This window comes from Setaria italica, chromosome IX, assembly GCF_000263155.2.
Source record: "Setaria italica strain Yugu1 chromosome IX, Setaria_italica_v2.0, whole genome shotgun sequence".
Taxonomy (NCBI): domain Eukaryota; kingdom Viridiplantae; phylum Streptophyta; class Magnoliopsida; order Poales; family Poaceae; genus Setaria; species Setaria italica.
Window position 1 is genome coordinate 38,158,395 of NC_028458.1, and position 19,154 is coordinate 38,177,548.

Sequence of the window (19,154 nt, forward strand, 5' to 3'; positions counted from 1 at the left end):
ACTCAACGTGGCTTCTACGGCTCACCTGCCGCATAAGCTCGGGTGCTAGACGCCACAATACAACTCGGATGATGTCAGTGTTTAGACCCGGCAACCTACCGAGGGGGGTGGCCGAGGTAGTGTTTTGGTTAGTGGGGCTCGTCGAGATCTAGAACTCGAAGGTAAATACAGACACACGATTTAGACAGGTTCGGGCACCTGAATAGCGTAATACCCTACATCCTGTGTGAGGATGTAGGTTCGATTGAATTGCTTTGGAGGGGGTCCCTACCTCACCATATATTACCGGGGGCACGGTTACAGGTCCGGTTACAAGAAAACTAGTCGGATTTGACTAGAGGAGTTTTATTCGCATTATTACGAGTAATTTTCCTAATCCTCGACTAGTTCTTATCTTTCCACGTAGACTACGCCGTCCTGCGCCATAGTCTCCATATCAGATACGTCTCGGTGTCCAGCTCCATATTTAGGACTGTCCAAACCTTTTGGTGGAAAAATAGGAATAAATATATTTATAAATTCAAAATATTTCTAAAAATATAACTAATAAACATATTTATACATTCAAAATATGTAAAAACAAGAAAATTAGAAGCTAATTTCTATATGGTTTGGGAAGTACAAAAGCTAAATAAAGAGTCCACTCAAAATACAACTAATAATAACTAAATTTATTTTTAAAATAATGAGAAAATGCTTTTCCAAAAGCCCTCGATATTGGTAATAAAAATCCTTAAATAAACAACCCATTTAGAATATAATAAGTAAAAATACAAGTTTCCAAATAAAATAATATAAAATATGTTCATGTAAAAGGTCAAATAATCAAATCTATTTAAACCAATCGACACAAATAATATAATAATATAAGGTAATTTATCATCATAACAAAAATTCACATTAAAAAATGTACATCTTCATAAAAATCTAAAAATAAATTATATTCCTATAAAAATGTATAAATCTTTATGTTGCTTCAATAAATACCAATAAAATATATTCCTTTATAAGGTATCTGTGTTCTCTTTAATTTATATTCATAAAGAAATTTCACAAAATATGGCAATAGAAAAATGTGATAATAATTTGATCAGTTACAATGACAGGACTAACACAACTGTATATATCCGTTTATTTTAAATAAAGCATCCGAATATTAACAATAATAAAAAGCTAGCTACCCATATTATTTGCGTGGGCATCTTGCTAGCTATCTTAATACAATAGTGTTAAAAGAAACCATCACATTCGTCGAGAGAGTTTAGAAATTTCCACGTTAATTAGAAAAAAGAGAAGAATATAGACCGTTGGATTTTATAATGATCTAATAGACCCAAAGAGTTAATGTCAATACAATGAAAGCTTTATATAAAACTAAAGAATCCGTATGATGGCCAAATCATATATATGTTTGTCTCCCTTATCCAAGCAAACGAATATCCGGCCAAATCTCCACCCAAAATAGCAGCTCAATCTTCGTCTCTTTTTACATGTAGTGGGAAACGGAAATATATGGAAAGATATAGGAACTGCCCCTTGATACATACACGACCATCATCCCTCTACATCAAGTATGCATGTCTCAACTGTCTTTCAATCTTATTTTCCTTTGAATCTTTTTATCTCTCAATTTTTCTTCAAATGTCAAGTTCGTCCCTTAACTTTCACAAGGGTATTTTAGTCCTCCAACTTCTCTTTCTTTGGTTCCATCTAGTCCCTCGTTCTTGATAGCCCATTCACGTTGGTAGGGGCGAAGCTAAAGCTTGCTGTTGGGTATAAAATTCTACTAATCCTACATAAAGTACTGTTTGTTATCGTTTATTAGCCTTGATGACCCCGGTGGCCATCATTGCTGGCTTAGCACCTGCACGTTGGCATGTTATGTCATCCAAATATGCTTAAGGAAAGACTATTCTTCTTTTGTGCATGCTTCATACTACAACTCAACGGTGGACGACGGTCGTTCCTTTTTGTTTAAAATGATGGGTGTTTTGTTCAGACAAACAATTGGTAATTGAGAATCACATTTTTTTGACAGTCACCTATATTTTCTTTTCTGTTGAAGTGAGTGATCTGGCATGTTAGAGTGGATGGTTAGTCGGGACGAGGGATGAACCTGAAAATAAAAATTGGGGAAAGAAGTTGGGCCCATTAAAGTTGAGGTACGAATGGGACACATGATATCTGACCTTGGATCAGTTATCAGTATAGAGCTACAAACTTCTTTGTAAGACAGGTACGGCGTACCCTCAAATATCCCACCTATCTCGCCCAACGTTGACACCTGTCTTCCTTCGCTTTTTCTTGACATGGGTGCGTTTGTGTGAGGCTGAAACGAAAGGAGAAACTGCATCGTGGGCACGGCCGAACCGTCTCCGCGTCTCGTTTTCAGCTCGCGGTTACGTACGAGCTCTCGATCAACACTCTACACTCTAAATATGGTTCCCTCTCCCTTTCTCCCACCAAACCCCACCACCCCAATACACAACATCCATTTCACATGCTTCCAAAAAACCCATCACAAACAACTTTTTCGCCTCCAAATACATCATGAAAATATGCTCCCGTATATGCATCTCGATAGATACACATATAAACTGCCAAGTAAAAGTTTCCAATCATTCAGCGTAATTGATCAGCGTGCGAAATCGCCGATTTGGTTCACACTCTTAACGCGAACAAACCACAAGATGATCGAGTTATAGAAATGTCAAAAAAAAAAGGCGTACCTAATGGAGAGAATATACATCATATAGTTCTTCTATCATGTCATGAGAGTGACTTGCCCTCACAAAAAAAGCACTTCTTTCGCCATGATCACAACATCGCAACTCGATCTCTTCCAAGCACAAGCTAGCTCGTGTGCTAGCTATCTCAGCCCAGCCAGGCAGCCGTTGCATTGCCTGGTTCTTCTTCCTCCTCTCGTCGAGTGTTTAGGCCGTTTGAGCAATGCACTGATAGCCAGATAACAGAGAAGCCTGTATTTATTAATTTATTATATTAATTATTATATATCGATCCATATTTATCTCGTGTCCATGGAGTCCTACGGCGGCGGGTCCCCGCGGCCGCGGTCGTCGGCGTCCTCGCGGCGACCCTGCGCGGCGGCGACGACGGCCTCCCGCGCCGGCTCCGGCGCCTTCGTCTACGACGGCATGCGCGCGACGCCGCTTTCCACGTCCGCGGCCAACTTCACGCGGTCCCTCCGCAAGGCGGCCTCCTTCGCCCACAAGAAGCCGCTGCCCAGCGCCGACGCGCCGCCGCCGCGGCGCACGCTGAGCAGCAAGGAGAATAGCGGCAGCAGCCCTGGCGACGCGGCGCTCCTGATGATGTCGCCGCGCCGGTCGATGCCCGAGCCTGGGGCCGCCGCAGCGAGGGGCCCTTGGGAGCCGACGAGGCGGAGGCGGAGCACTACCGGGACGACGACGACGGATGACGCGGGGGCCGGGAAAGGGCCGTCCGGCCCGCTGCGGGAGATGATGGCGCCGCGCAGGAAGGAGGAGCCCGAGAAGGAGGAGGCCGCGCACCGCGCGCGCATGCTGACGGCGCGGCTGCTCCAGTGGAGGTTCGCCAACGCGCGCATGGAGAAGGCCATGGCACGCGCCACCTCCGCCGCCGAGGTGAGCCATCAGCATGCCGCCTGCAGATTTCTCGATAGTTCCGTTTGATTTCTCACGGGCGCGGCGCGTGCACGCAGAACAAGCTGTTCTACACGTGGCTGCGCGTGGCGGAGCTGCGCAACATCCAGGCGGCGAAGCGGATCGTGGCGCAGCGGCGGCGGCAGAAGCTGAAGCTGGCCCGGCTGCTGCGCCCGCAGCTCCCACTGCTGGCGTCGTGGGAGCCCCTCTCTAGGCCGCACGTCGACGCCACTGCCGACCTCGGCCGCGTCCTCTCCGCGGCCTGCACCAGCGTCCCCTTGGCCGCCGGCGCGGAGGCCGACGTGGAGTCGCTGCACGAGACCGTGTTCTCCTGCGTGGGCACCGTCGACGAGATCGAGGCCATCGTCGACACCTTCTACGCCAAGGTACGCAGCGCACGCATCTACTCTTAGGACACGCATTGCGAATCCGCACGCTCATCAGCTAGATCGATCACGATTTCGTATACAACACACGTGTGCTTGCAGGCCGGCGCGACGAGCGGCGCGCTGGGCGAGCTCGCGCGGACGATCCAGCAGGAGGTGGAGTGCCTGGAGGAAGCGACGCGGCTGTCTAGCATCGTCACCGGCTTGCAGGTGGGTGCCCGGTCATTCTCGAGAGATGATGTCTCGGCATCTCGCCGTAGCCAAGGCGGTACTAAAACTACTGGATATATTGATTGCCGGATACTCCATTATTCGCTTTCCAAGCTAGTGTCTCGCAGCTTCCAGTACTTGTTCTTGACTCACGCTAAGGAGTGAAATCAACACGACACACCACCAGCTACAAGTAGGGCATTCAGCATTGTGTTGAGCTTATTTCTCTTGCCATTTTGTGCAGATGCAGGAGGTGAGCCTCAGGGCAAATCTGATCCAGGCAAAGCAGAGGCTTCGCCTGGGGCCGGCCGTCGCCGCACCGGCGTTTGCAGCTTCCGGTTGGTGTTTTTGATCGGACCGGACATGAACAGAAGCCAGAGTACAACTACTCACCCACTATAAATTAAGAAAATTGATTAAGGCGCAAGACTTGTGTTCGTTGCCATCTGATTCGACGCGTGATTACTTGTGCGTGCGTGTCTGAAAATAAGTTAAGCGGTACACAGAGAGGTGCGCCGTGCGCGTGTTCCACGTACGCCCAGGTGTGCTAGTTTATTGGGGGTATACATGCATGAGGTATTTATTCATTGCCTTCGCAGGGGCATTTGTGGTGTATTTGTGCGTGTGCAAATTTGTTTATGGTTGTAATTTGAGTTATTCATGGGATTTGTATGTATGTTCAAAATTTGTTATTTGAGTTGTCAAGTGTCTATGTAAACTGATTTATGATTCCCAGCAGAAGAATGAGCTCGGCTACTTACGTACAGCAAGGAAGTGTCTTTATTAGATTACAGAACACAAAATTTCGAAGGAAAACCATCCATTTTTTAAAATTTATTTGAATTTGACCTTGACCTGTTATAATCTGATAGTTTCGTTAAGTTGTGTTTACAACCATCCCGGTGTTGTAGAAGGCCCATGTCCATCGAATGGATGGAATTTGAGGCCCGGCAATGGCCTACGCGATGCCCAATTAGTGGGCCAATAGGCCCAAGAAGGAGGACCAATGTCTTTTTCAAAGCAATGCAAGAAACCATTTCTTTTCTTGTTTAGAGCGCCCCAATTATTCCAAGAATTTTGAAAACAAAAAAAGTAAGCATCTAGAGAGTAGGATAACAATAGGATGCTTATAGATTGCAACTTGTTGCAAATTCTTGATCCTTTGATCCTATTTAAGGTGCACTTGTGCCACTGTCGTCCTTCGTCCAGCGACCAAGAGCCCCCAAATTGCCTTCTCGAACGTATCCAACCTCCTCGCCTCCAGGAGTCTAGGTGCGGCTCCCCCGACTGGTCCGCGACCGCGAGCCAGTTGATGTGCTCCTCCTGGCTCCTGGTCGTCATAGCAAACCATCCGCAAGCATAAATAGTTTCAGTCTCAGCCACAATCGTTGAATCTAGCCTGAAAAGTGAAAACTTCCGGTTGCCCATTGATCGGCAACGTGCGTCGAGTCTTTCGGAGTTCACTGGCTTACCTACTCAAGCATGATCATGCGTGTGCGGGCATGCGGTGCTTGGGTCTCCCGGCCTCCTCCCGGCCTCCTCCATTATGCCCTCCTCGCTCGACAGTGTCGCCTGCCCCGACAGGACGGTGGCCACCCATTTAGACTCCCGCTCCGGAGGGAGCAGACAGCAGACGACACGTTGGATCTTGGGGACCAGAGTCACCATGTAGTGCCCGTTGCAGATGACGATGGCATTGAACACCTCCTCTGCCTCAGCGCCGTCCTCCCCACGCCACGCCACTCCACTGCTCCCCCTGGTCAAAGGGCGCCATGCGCAGCACCTCGACGCGGAGCCTTACGCGCACGGCGCGGCGGACTCCTCGACGAAGACGAGGTACGCACGTGTCGCCCGCGAAGGCCCGGCCAGCCATCGAGAAGCCTAAGAAGCCCATGAGCTTGCGCAGCAGGTTGGTGTGCAGCGACGCGTGCATGGCGCCGGGGGAGGCTGGGTCGCGGCCCAGGGGGTCGGTGTTCGCGCGTGGGTCGTGTTGAGATAAATGGCAGCAACAATGTACCAATTAATCACTCATCTTGGGATGAACAATGAGGAGAACATCTATACCAACAGATACAAAGCGGAATAATAGCAATCACATGCACAAAGATACATAAATTTACATGGGAAAACCTCTTCAAGGTGAGGAGTAAAAACTCTCGGGATCAATCGGTCCACTCCAAACTTCCACTATAATCAAATGATTATAAGGAGTCTTCTCTAGGACCTCTAGAGGATTACACCAGTAGCAACACATTCACCATAATGCAACTTGGCATTTGCAACAACAACCACAACCACTAACAAGAGGTGTGGCTACTGTCAAATAGAGAATATGCAGATTCTATCACCTTAGGTAATCAGATTGTATCTCACAAACTACATTTCCACTGTGCACAGATTTTGGTAGGAATGTAGTTCCACGAGTCCTCAAACTACTGACAAAGTTTTAGATCAATCGGACACCGTTTCACCATCCAAACTGATCATCTACCAAAACTGCTTAGTGCTGAAACTAGAGTCACCCGAACTGACAAAACTACTCTCAAATCTGATGCTCTGCTGAACCAAACCTCAAAGCAACTGACCAAATCAAAGTAATCTAAGTGTAGAATGAGCTCACCAAGTTTAGTGTAAATCCAAGTACGTTTGAGCCTGCAATCATGAGCTTGAGGTTGATCTGCCCGGAGCAACCAAATCTGGACATATTTGGTTCTCCTTCTTCTTCATCTCCTCTCTTGGTTGTGTTGTGTGTGTTATGCTCTCCCTCACTCTCCAAGTGATGTCTAGAACTTGGGAGAAAATGGGGGCTAGGGTTTTCTTGCTTGCTACTTCCTCTCAAGGAGCAATCTCAACTATTGATTCAAGCAACAAATCAATGGTGCACAAGAGCTAGGCTTGTAGGCTGTTTTTCTTGAACTTTGCTGGGATCAAAGTCATCCTCCATTGGGAGGAATAGCCCAATAGGTCGTATGCCCAGGTGCCCTTCGCGCGGCTGGACTGCAGGAAGATGGTCATGACATGGTCATCGCGGTCGCAGAGGAGCTCCCGTGCGGCCACCAGCCCCGCCGCGCTGGCGCCCACCACGGCCACCTCCATGCACCGTATTCTGTTCAAGCTTTCCCCCGTCTGGGTTGAGGCCTCGACCTCTTGCGGGCTAGTGTTGTGGTGCAGCAGCGCGCGGAGCATGGGATGTCCAGATGTGATGGCTGGGTCCTAGTTGCCGAAGAACGTGGTTGTTTGCGCTTGGTTAATCGGTGTGCCAGCTGATGCGACATAATCAGTGGGTGGCTAGTGAACGGAGGGATATGCAGCATACAACGCGACATGCGACGCCACAAATTTTTTGGAGTGAAGGGTTGTGAAACTTGTGAAACAAGTCCTAACTCTTCCCTTTCACCCTAGGGGCAACTCGGGCGGCGCTACCTCCCTCACCTCCAGTGCCGCTCCTTCCTCCCCTCTGACTCGCCGTCACTAGAGCTTGTCGGCGGAAGCTCGTCCATCCATGATGAGGGCGGCGGCGGGTGCATCTCCTTCCCCACAAAGCCCCCTCCTCCCCCTCTACATCCCCCCTCACCCTCACCTTTCCTACTGCTGCTATGGAAGCTGCCGGCGATGGCCGACGCCTCTGGGCTGGTGATACCCTGATCCGGCACCGACATCCCCGGATATGGCGCCACCTAGGCCGTTAGGCCTCCCATGGAGGATCCATGGGAGGGCACTAGTGGGGGGCGGAGCTCGCTTGGTCAGGCCCAGCTTTACTAACGGCTACTGCTTCTTTGTCGGCTCACCGGGTTGGGCTTCCACCTCACCAGCGCGGCCCTGCTGCTACCCTGCGTCGACCTACAGTGGTCCATGGGGTGAGTACCCCGTGGTCACCGGGGGCGCAGGGAGTGAGGGCCCTGTGGACTCTGGCATTAATATCGGCATTGCTGCATGCGTGTGGCACTGTTGACGGCTGTTAGCACGCCAATTGTGAACCGCAAGCGTACAGATCATTTGTAGCTCTTCCCTCAAAGTATTCCCCCAAGGTTTATCAATCATGGAACTTATAGCATAAGATCTATTTCAACTAGCATTGTTAGTATTAACTTTATGTTTATGACAGATTCAGATCCAATCTACTAAGCATGTACAGATAGATAATAGATAGAGCAGAGGTAACCAATCTAGAGCAACCTAGATTATGCATATGTTGTAATTCTGAGCATGGATAGCAAAGAAACAAAGATATGATCCTAGTAAAAGCATCTTCAAATCTACACCTCCGGTCCAGATCCCGAAACCCTCCACCTTACATAAGAAAGATTGTGCCATGATCACCTCTATCAGTGCAAGCAGGTTAAGAGCACAATCAAGAGAACATGTCATACTCATTGGTAGATCAGTCATGCAAATCTGGTCACCATGACCACAAGAACACCCTAAGGTTGTGATTGGTAGGGTGGCTAATCTATAGGGACGTTTGGAACCTTTACCGGAGCTTGCCTAGCCTTGATGGGCAAGAATTTAGCACAGTACATATTGTTTGGATCCTTTGCTCGCTGCCTCGATGCTTGTGAAAGCAAGTTTTTCCTTGCTTCCTTGGGCAAGCCAATCTGACTCTCCTGAGCTAGCAAGCCTAGCCTTGCTAGGCGAGGCAAGGTGAGGTGGGCGAGCAAGAAAACCAAAGGTGCCCTATATCTAGGGTTATAGAGTGCAATCTACCTATGATTGGTTGCCTACTCAGGCAACTAGCTTGGCTCCGGTAATGCAAAAGGAGCCCCCGAGCCTAGCTAGCTGGAGATGCAAATGAGCTGTGTTTCCATGTATGCAGGTTGTGCAATGGTGTCAGTGGCACAGGTGATGCTTTGGGGCTTCGGGTCGCCTCCAGTGTCTACATCGACCGTGTCCTTTTGCTAGCGCATGAAGCTCCGATCATCTCCCTCCTTGAGACAAATTCCTTGTAGGCGCTGCGCTCATGCGACTTGAGGGCTGAGGCTGCACTGCGGCAGTGCGGCGGCACATTGACGGCCTGTCTCACATCCATTTTGACTCATGCTGTGCCATAGGTCGTGAACGGCATGCGACAAGGGTGGTGTGCCGGTGCAGTGGATCCATTGCTGTCGGGGGCACCGCACTTGTGCTGACTCGAGGGCCGAGCCTCCGCTGCAGCAGCGTGCTAGCAGCCTGGCTCACCTCCCTCTTGACTCAGACAGTGATGCTGATTTGCCGTGCCGGAGGCCGTGGAAGGCGTGAACAGCGACAAGGGCGTCGTGCCAGCACAATGGACCTGCCGCTACCACGGTTCAGGTGCTAGGAGTGCCACATCCCATTGATTACGGCATAGAGGACACATCCTTGTCCTGGTCCTCATTAACATGGAGCAAGCCAAGCGCCATGGCCACAGAAGCAGGTGAATCACAAGCTTTGTGATGCAGCAACCAGGCAGCAGGGTGCGATAATTCACCCTCGATTCTTTCTCCACCAAATCTAGTGTCTTAGTACACAAATTCAACTCACAAGATATCAAATCGAGTTTTTTCCTAATCCAAATCGATCAGTTACCAATCGTGGGATCACATGACCCTCAGTTTCTGACTCCTTGGACATTATTCTTTGTTTTTTTGGCACTACTCCCATTGAATGTACTCTTCATTTATCCTCTTGCTTTGCTTGAGATTCAGGCATTTAGGTGATCATTTTTTAGATGTAAGAATGCTGAAGAGTTCAAAATTAGATCAAGCTCTGGAAATGCTGTTGGACAATCTAGTGTTTTCAAAGTTCAGAAAAATCTTTGCATGAATCTCTCTCTTAGAAGGTTCACAACAACAGCAATGGCGGTTGCAACATCCAGAGTCCGCAGTGCTGTCGCCAGCAACCGGCGAGGTCTCGGACCAAAAAATTAGTAGCCATAGATGCTGCAGCAGTCGATGGTAAAGAAGGTAGGGGATATAGATGAATGAGTGGTAACTTCACCTCCAACTAATACAAGGTCACCATATCACACTACACACCCAACCAAACACGAGCTTCTGTCGATGCAGGCTATCTTAAGCCACTAAACCAATCACAGGTAACTTGCATTGAGTTAGCCTGGTGAAGCTTGGCTGAGTTAGTCTTAGCTTGGCTAGGAACTCTAATGTAGCCAACCAATCACTACCTAAGCAATCTATCATCGATTCATAAATTGAAAAGCAAGCAAACTTGATAAAGCATAAAACCATCGAAGGAGATATTTAGATCGCTAAGAACATGAACACATCTATTACTTCACCATGAATGATTGTATATCACAAGATCACCACTGAGATCCTAGCTTGATCTTGATGACTCCTAGCTCTAGAACTCCAGTGTGATCTTCCTTGTAGGGTGATCACGTCGGCAGAGGATCAACTACGCTAACCCCTGACAACTGCACGACCATCAGCTCTTTGAAGAGGTGTCCCTCAAGGTCCTCCTCCTTCTTTGCTGCTTCACATCAAGTACATCATCTCGAATATGGGGCTCGGTGGATTTTCGGGGTATTTATAGTCTAGAGAGCACATGGCAAAAATTGGAAGACAAGGAGGCAAAGGAAACCCCGAGGCCGATCAGCATGGGAGGGTCTAGGCCAATTAGTCTGGGCCTTCCTTTTGGCCCCTCGTGTCCTGCTTCATCTCCAAGTCTCCCTTGATGCTCTGGAGTCTTTTTTCTTCTTGTATGTGGGCTTGGAACGTCAATAGCTTCGGGATGAGATTGATCTTCAACAACTTTTCAAATCTTCACTTGATCTTCTCTGATTCTTTTTTGATCCCGAAGCGATCCTTGCCATATCTTCACAAACTTAGCCCCTAAGTCTTCATGGAGGATTGCTTGCCAAAGACGAGCTCGAGGTGGGATCGGGGAGCCTCTGGGCGATCAGCCTGAGCCCCAATAGGCCGATCAGCCTGGGCCCTTTCTTGGCCTGTTGGCCTTTGTCTTCGTATGGTTCATTGCTCGTTCAGGACTTTATCCAAAAATATGCTTTTAGGTTGCAGAATATCCTTCAAAATACAAAGCACAAGTTTAAATGACCGGTTTATTAGGTGTGATCAATAGTTTAGGTATTAAATCATGTCATTATTGAAGATAAATAGGGGTAAAAGTATGTCAATAACGAGTGCCAACAATCCCCCCTGCTGAAACCTTGCTCGTCCTCGAGTAAGTCTTCACTAGAAATCAGCGTTGACTTTCGGTGTTCTATCCTGCATTTGGTTACACATAAGAAAATATAATGCTCTCATAGAATTTTTTAATTAATATTCAAGTTGCAACCAGGCTTCTATAATATGGAGGGTAGATATCATTTAAGCACATTCCACAATAAATTTATTCTTTTTCTCTCAATTTTAAACAAGCCTCAGAAGATTTTCAATAAAACTTTTTCAAAAGAAACTGAACCAAGATCAACAAATTAAACTTCATTGCAATTGCTCAGGTTCTCTAAGCTCATCAAGTCTCTCAAACCTATGCTAGAACTTCTCCAACCTTTATGTGTGAGGCTTTATCTGGATTTTTAGGAAGGTTAGTCCTGGCAAAAATATTATGATCAGGATATTATCAAAAGAAGAAAGACTTCTGATGGATCTTATAGAGACTTGTCAAAATGGTCATGGAAAATAATTGATTATGGAGAGGGACAGAATGAACACACACATTTATATAATGGACATGTGTAAGGGCAAAGAGTGATCGCGAGATACAGATGAAGTTCTCGTAATCGGATTGCACATGGTTGGAAAATGAGTATGGAATAACCCTTAATCTTGAATTCACTTGGGATCTTTATGACGCTCAAAAACTGAGAGTACTTTATTCTCATTTTGTTTTTCTTTCTTTTTTTCCTTTTTCTTTCTTTCTTTTTCCATAATATGTTTTTTTTCTTATCAGACCTCTTTGCAACATATTACTTGCTCAGCAGTAGTCAGAGATACTGCGATGGCTCTCCCCCATGCTTAGACAATGCTCGTCCCCAAGCATGAAAAGGAAGAAAGATAAATTGCTAATATAAGTACCAAAATCTTTGATTGTCTAGAAAAAATTATTTAATTCCTCTGGAGGGACTTCCACAGCAAAATTCAGGGTCAACAAAGGGGGCAACACCCCAGGCCGATCGGCCTGTGGGTGTCCAGCCCGATTGGCCTCCTTTGTTTCCTTCACTTTTTATTCCACGCACTGGTGGTTGCCTCTAGGTCTTGATTTTCTTAAAAAGGTACTGAATAATCTTCTGAATCTTCATCAAAATAATTTCCATACTCATTTGGGTTGTGGTCAAGGAGGTAGTCACAAAAATGATGTATTTGGGTTTAGGTTTGTATGCCCAACGAGGTTTGCAAGATTTCCAGTGTAGAAATCCATAATGCATGGACAGAAAAGCATGCAATAAAAGGTTACACAAAAAGGAATGGCCAGCTTCTAAGTCTCATACCACAAAATTAGATCCTGAATCAATTCACCCAAACATATATTTTGCAATCTATGGCTGCAATTGCAAGAAGGATTATTGACAAGGTCAGCATAATTTTTAACAAAAATAAAAGAGCCTTTGATCCATTTAAAAGAGAGAGGAATAAACAAATATATGGGTCCAAATTATCATAACCTCCACAAAAAGATAAGGTCATGTTTATGTCAATTTCAGGTCGTGTTAGAGAGAATATTAGTTCAATAGTGCAATAACCATATACGAAATTTAAACAAAGTGGTAACGATCATCATCTTTCAACATGACAAGAACTTAAACCATCATAATTAATAACATATCATTAGGTTCAGGTGATGCATATTTTATTAAGCATGACATGGTGAAATAAACACACAAACTTAAAATAAAGAGAAAATAAGACAGAAAATATTACGGACACCCAACACACAATGCTGAAATAAATAAATAAAAGAAAATTCAAACCACACGTGTGCGTATTTATTCGGTCCCTTCGGTATTTCATCCAGGTCATCTTGTGGAAGCTCATAATGTGGCTATCCTTGTTGCTGGTGCTAGTGATATCCCTGCTCGTAGTGTTCCTGCGCTCCACCTTGATACTGATCTTGAGGCACAATTCCCATCATGCCGAACTGATAGGTGATGCTTGTGTTTCCATCCTCAATCCTGTCGGTGGCTTGATGATGCGCGCACTTCTTTGTGGCTGTGGCAGGTGGCTGAACTGAGTAGACAATGGAGCATATGATGGGGGTCCCTGAAAAGGAGGTGGTATGTAACCATGAAAAGCATATGGTGGTGGCGGTAGTGAATGTGCCAGTTGCTAAAATTCCGGTCGTGGTTGATACGCCGGCTACTTAAAGTGTGGTGCAAACGGGCCTTGCAGCCATGCTTCTACCAATGTCTCTGGCCATTGCTCCTACTGCCATCCTTCAGAAACTCCCTCATAGCTTGGTGCATTCTGGAACTCCGTCTGCTAGTAGCTTGAGCTGGGTGGTGGTGGTGGTACTTCTGGAGCTGGTTGCGAAGATGAGCCTTCTTCAATTCCTTGCCCTCTTTTGCCTTTCTTTGCTGGGAATAATACTCCCTCTTCTAGCTAGTTGGTTTTGCCCGCATGATAAATTCCAAGTCTTCTATCGGGCAGTTTAGAATTGGTGATCCCAACTGTATAGCCATTTTCTTCATCGCCGCCGATCAAATGTGCATTCTTCATAGTCTTGGCATCGATGCTTCTAGCTTTTATAAACCAACTAGGGAGCCTTTCAATATCTGGCTTTAAGCACGCCGCTATTATAGTGAGGTAGCATCCTGACCCAACAACTCCAGTTCCATACATAGCCTCAGCGAGCCATCTTTTGATCATGATGTAGGAGGGGTCAATGACTTGCTTCTTCACAATTGCGCAATAAAGCCAGTTCATCTCTAGGTCTGTAATTTTGGTCTCCTTCATCCTCCCAGAGACATGATGACACATCCAAAAATCAAATATTTGCAGGATGGGATTGCAAATATTTTTCCTTTGCCGATTATCTTTCTTGGAAATTTTCTTCCAAAATTCTTTCAGCTCTTCTTCTTCAACTTCTCCAAGTTCTGGGGCCTGTGGATTGAAACCAAGAATATCTGTGATGCCCCCATATGTGACAATATTTTCTTCATCTCTTATCTTGAAGGATAAACATGGAATTTGCTCGGTCATCTCTTTATTCCACCTCATGACTTGTTTCATAGTCATGACATCTCGACAGCCACATCCTTTTATACGCTGACAGGACCGTTGAGAGCAAATTGCATCCAACCAATGTTGCTCAGAAGCTTGTAGATATCATTGTGGAAACCAATCTTTTGAAGAAAATCTTCATCAAAATAGCGGTTGGCAACAAGTTTTCCTTCAATATTCTTGAGCCTATCCTCTTCCTCCTTGCTCTTTATTGTGAAGCCGTATATCGACTTTTTTTCGATGTAGCCACTCTGAGAGCGAGTTGCTCTCCTTGAAGGTTGTGGTGGCTTCTGGAATTCCACGTGGTTCATCGAACCACATGGAAGAGCTTCTAGTGTTCATCCCACCGAACAGCATTCGGTCGCTGCGCGGTGCCTCCATGTCGATGTCACCGCCTCTCGGTGACTCGGAGCCCAAGTATCACCGCGAAGCACTCGATGTAGATGAAGCTTCGGTCAACGATCGCGACTTCTTCAACCTTCCAAAAAGCCTTCCAATGCTCTTCATGTCTGCACACTTCAAGAAAAACTTCTCGTCGGGGTTTCTTGCCGACGAGAATTTGCACAAGAGCAGGAACTAGCAAGAGGTGCTTGCTGAAATTTTTATTTGCTGGAATTTTGTGTGGATAGAGTTTGAAATTTTTTTGAGGCTAACCAGAGGTGTTCCTGGTGCTCTTGGTGGAAAATATGATGAACAATGAGCTGAGTGACTTACCTGGCAAAGGGCACCATGAGGGGGCTTAAAAAGACCCCAGGCCAATCAGCCTGAAGCACACCAGGCCGATCGGCCTAGCTTGGTTTTGCCTCCTCTGGTCCCCATCTTTCTTCACATAGCCACTTGATCATTATTGCCTCCTCTGGTCCCCATCTTTCTTCACATGGCCACTTGATCATTATTGCACCAAAAATTCAAGTTTTCACATAAAGGGCACCGCCAAATCAATCTCCTCCATTGCTTTGTGTTGTCACTTTGTTGAAAATCATGCACTTATGTGTCATAACCTTTGTTGTTTTCTCAATTTCACTGAATGCTTTAATCTTTAAGCTGCAACAAACAAGCATGGCAGTCCACTCTTTGTTTCTTTATGCACGTGTGGTAGGTGAGAGTGCCTCCATAATCATTGCCGTGATCACAAATCAAGCCATTAGTGCTAATGAAGCTCATAAACCCACCAAATCATATTTAGATGCTTAATCCTCCTCTATTTCGAAAATTAAAAATTAAATTAGAGCTAATAATGAGTTTAAATATATTTGAGAGGAGTTTTGAAGCATCAAAAATATTTGTAAGTCGAAAGGATTTCCTACTACATTAATTTTTGTTGCACCGGTATCGTCCATTCTTATGAATTGAGATGAAGCAATTTCGATTTCAACCGCGGGATAGTGGGTTTAGGTTCTAATTTTGGCCAAAAGTGAGACAAGAATTTTGAATGAAATAAATTAAAGATAGTTGAGAAAAATTCTAATTCTGGGAAAACTGATGAGTTTTTCAAGTTTTAGTAAACAAAAATCCTAAGGTCACACGAGTCCTAGCATGCGTCAAAATTTACAAAGTAAGAACAACGCGGGCTCTACTCGTGTGTTTATCATGAAAATAAGTTAGGCTAATCATCATGGTCAAGATGAAAAGTCTTGATAGGATGTGGATACTTGGTTATGGTTTTCCAAGAAAAATCGAATAAAAACATGGGATGGCTCATGTAATTGGTTTAAAAAAAAGAGAGGAATAGAAAATGACTGAGCGAATAAAATTTCAAAAATTGTCTTGACTGAAGCTGCCACTTATTAAATGTTTACCAAGTATGACGTAGCAAAATCTTGGCTCACTTATTTGAAAATCCAAAAGTCTTTAGGGTTGTCCTCAGAGTAGCTTATACTTGTCTCGATGGGTTGTCTCCCGCAAAGCGTTTTGTTTATAGTCTATAGCTAGACTCTTCAATTCTTCACTTCGGACCAACGCTCAGTGTCGGAGCTGCAGTCTTTGGCACCCACTTCTTCAATATATTTGGCTTCGACGTAGGCACAAGCTTGGCTATCTTTTTGGTCTTCATAGGCTGGCGTTCTTTCTTCTTCTGTATGATAGTAACTTGTGCTGGCTTCTTTTCTTCTACCTTCATGTTCTTCTTCTCCTGCTTGACACGATGGTGTGGCGGCATATACATACGAGAAATCATGTTGCATGTCTCAAAGTGTAGGTGAAACTTTTACGCGCTCATAGTGCCATTAATATCAAACTTGATCTCGCCATTCCCAACGTCTATGTTCACTCTTGTGGTCTTTAGGAACGGCTTTCCTAGGATGAGTGGGGATTTAACTCCTTCTCCCATCTTGAGTATCACAAAGTCAACAAGGACAAAGTGATTCCCGATCTTCATAGGTACATCTTCAGCAATGCCTTCGGGATGGCGAACGGTGTTGTCCGCCAACTCCAGGCACATAGCAGTTGGTTCTGGCTCTGGCAGGCGTAGCTTCTTGAACATAGCTTTAGGCATGACGCTCACACTTGTGCCAAAATTACATATTGCCCTTTCGAACATCAACGCTCCAATTGAACACGGGATGGTTGGAAATCCTAGGTCTCTTTTCTTCTCCGAAGCTTGATTAGCGATAGTAGCACTGCACTCTTCTGTCATCTTGATATGGTCTATAGTGAACTGCGGGATCTCTCGCTTGTTCATTAGTATATCCTTGAAATAGCGAGCGTAGGTTGGAACTTGTAGAGCATCCAGCAGTGACATATTGATGTTTAACCTGTGCACAACTTCAACAAATTTTTCAAATTGTTCGTCAGTTTACCTAGACAATGGCGTGGCTTTCCCGGAAGAATCTTGGTGTCATCTTGATCAACCATCTCAAACTCTAGCTCTTCTATTTCAATTTTCAGAGCTAGGGTAGGTGTCTTATCCTTTGAAGTCATCTTCGCTTCACCAGCTGGTTTTGGCTTCCTAGCTCTCGCCGGACGTTCAGGATCTTCAATTTCCCTGCCTGAGCAAGCTTGAATAGCTTTAGCTAACTCTGGATTCCTCGGTTGTCCTGGAAATTTCCCTTCATTGCTTGTAAAGTGCCTAGCTAACTATGTAACTTGAGTCTCCAGCATCTTCATCATGTTCATCACTTGGTGGTTCAAACTTCTGACCTGTGTCACCTTGCTATCAATATTTTCCAAAATCTTATCCATATCTTTGAACTTAGTGACAGTGTCTTTGTTGATCCTGCCTTGCTCCTCCATTAACTCCTTCAACTGAATGCATAGAGGCACTGTGTTCTGGATAGATGAGCTTGCATTGAATTGAGATCTATTCTATCCATACCGATAGTTGGATGGTGGAAACTACTCTCCCTTCATGTAGTCTAGAGACCTTGGTTCCTCTGGACATTTCTTCCTGACATGATCGTAGTCACCACACTCTTCACATGTTGATCTTGCTTCTGCTGCCTTAGGTCTATAGCATGAGCTTCTTTTATCTCCATCTTCTCCAGTCTTCTTATCAGCGAATCGATCTTCCCTTTGAGTAATTGATTAATCCCCACTTGCAACACACCTTGAGAATAACTGGGAACAGGCATCCAGATGATACCCATACATCGTTGTCTGCAACCTTCTTGAGTAACATGAAAGATTGAGTTGGGGTGAGGTCGATGATTGATCCTCCAGCCGATGCGTCGATTATTACCCTTGATGCCGGTGTTAGCCCTTGATAGAACTTCTGGACTAGATCCTCCTTCAGGAACTTATGATGTGGAACTGCACGGACATAGTCATTGAAGCGCTCATATGCTTCAGCAATGTTCTCAGTAGAATACTGAGCAAAGTAGCCATCCTACTTCTCTAGTTCTAAGTCTTGGCTGTTGAATAATGTTCTGCTATGTAGGCCTTCATCAACTCATCCTAATTCTGAATTGTTGCGAATGGTAGAGAATAAAACCATTGAAGCGCTCTTCCAAGTAGAGAGTAGGGAAATAACCTTGCTCTTAGTTGATCTTTGTTAACTCCATCCATATCGAAGGTGTTGCATAGCTGTGTAAACACTTGTAGATGAAGATTAGCATCCTCCTTGCCTGTGAAAGGTGAACTCTGCACCATCCTGAGTCTTGAAGTATCAATGGTGAATGGTGCCCCAATATCATTTAACTCATGGATAGGTAAATCAATGATGTTTGATATGCATTGTCCCGATCATATGCTCTTCTTCAGGTTGATCTCCCACTGCAGGTGCTTCTGCTACTTCTGGCGCAACTGGCACAACTGGCGCCCCTCTTGGACTTGCTGGTGGTGTCAACTTTGAAGAAGATGATGATGACGATGATATTTCTAGCACTTCCAATTCTCGTTAACAGCTGAAGCCTTGATCTCCAGCTTTCTTGCTTGTGCTTCCTTGTCTTAAAAGTTTTCCTGGATCATCCACAAAAAATTTTAGTTTGTTAGAGAGGTAGTTGTCCATCTCTTGTTAGCGTTAGTGAAAGAAAACACATATATACAAGAACTAGATCTGAAATTTTGATTGAGATTGCACAAAAATAAAAATATTAAAAAGAAATGACTGAAAAATTATGAACAAAAAGTTATATCTATAGATGCATAGTTAAACTGGAACTTGACTATTAGTTCCGTGGCAACGGCGCTAGAAAAGCTTGTTGATGGCTGTTAGCATGCCAATTGTGAACCGCAAGCATACGGATCAGTTGTAGCTCTTCCCTCAGAGTATTCCCCCAAGGTTTATCCATTTGTGGAACCTATAGCACAAGATCTATTTCAACTAGTAT

General features: G+C 45.3%; 1 protein-coding gene across 1 annotated transcript; it reads left to right on the forward strand.

Annotated features, from left to right (window-relative positions):
- The first annotated feature begins 2,772 nt into the window (after positions 1-2,772).
- On the forward strand, positions 2,773-5,000 carry LOC101763784 (QWRF motif-containing protein 7). The gene is made up of 4 exons (XM_004983642.3): positions 2,773-3,620; positions 3,698-4,024; positions 4,127-4,234; positions 4,479-5,000. Exons 1-4 carry the CDS (start codon positions 3,039-3,041, stop codon positions 4,584-4,586), a joined length of 1,125 nt encoding a protein of 374 aa, XP_004983699.1. The 5' UTR covers positions 2,773-3,038; the 3' UTR covers positions 4,587-5,000.
- Positions 5,001-19,154: the final 14,154 nt, after the last annotated feature.

Bases quoted from the DNA above. Each gene is read 5' to 3' on its own strand.
- LOC101763784 (XM_004983642.3), top strand. From the start codon at position 3,039: ATGGAGTCCTACGGCGGCGGGTCCCCGCGGCCGCGGTCGTCGGCGTCC. The intron at 4,025-4,126 runs GTACGCAGCGCA...GTGTGCTTGCAG, and splicing joins TCGACACCTTCTACGCCAAG to GCCGGCGCGACGAGCGGCGC. The intron at 4,235-4,478 runs GTGGGTGCCCGG...CATTTTGTGCAG, and splicing joins GCATCGTCACCGGCTTGCAG to ATGCAGGAGGTGAGCCTCAG.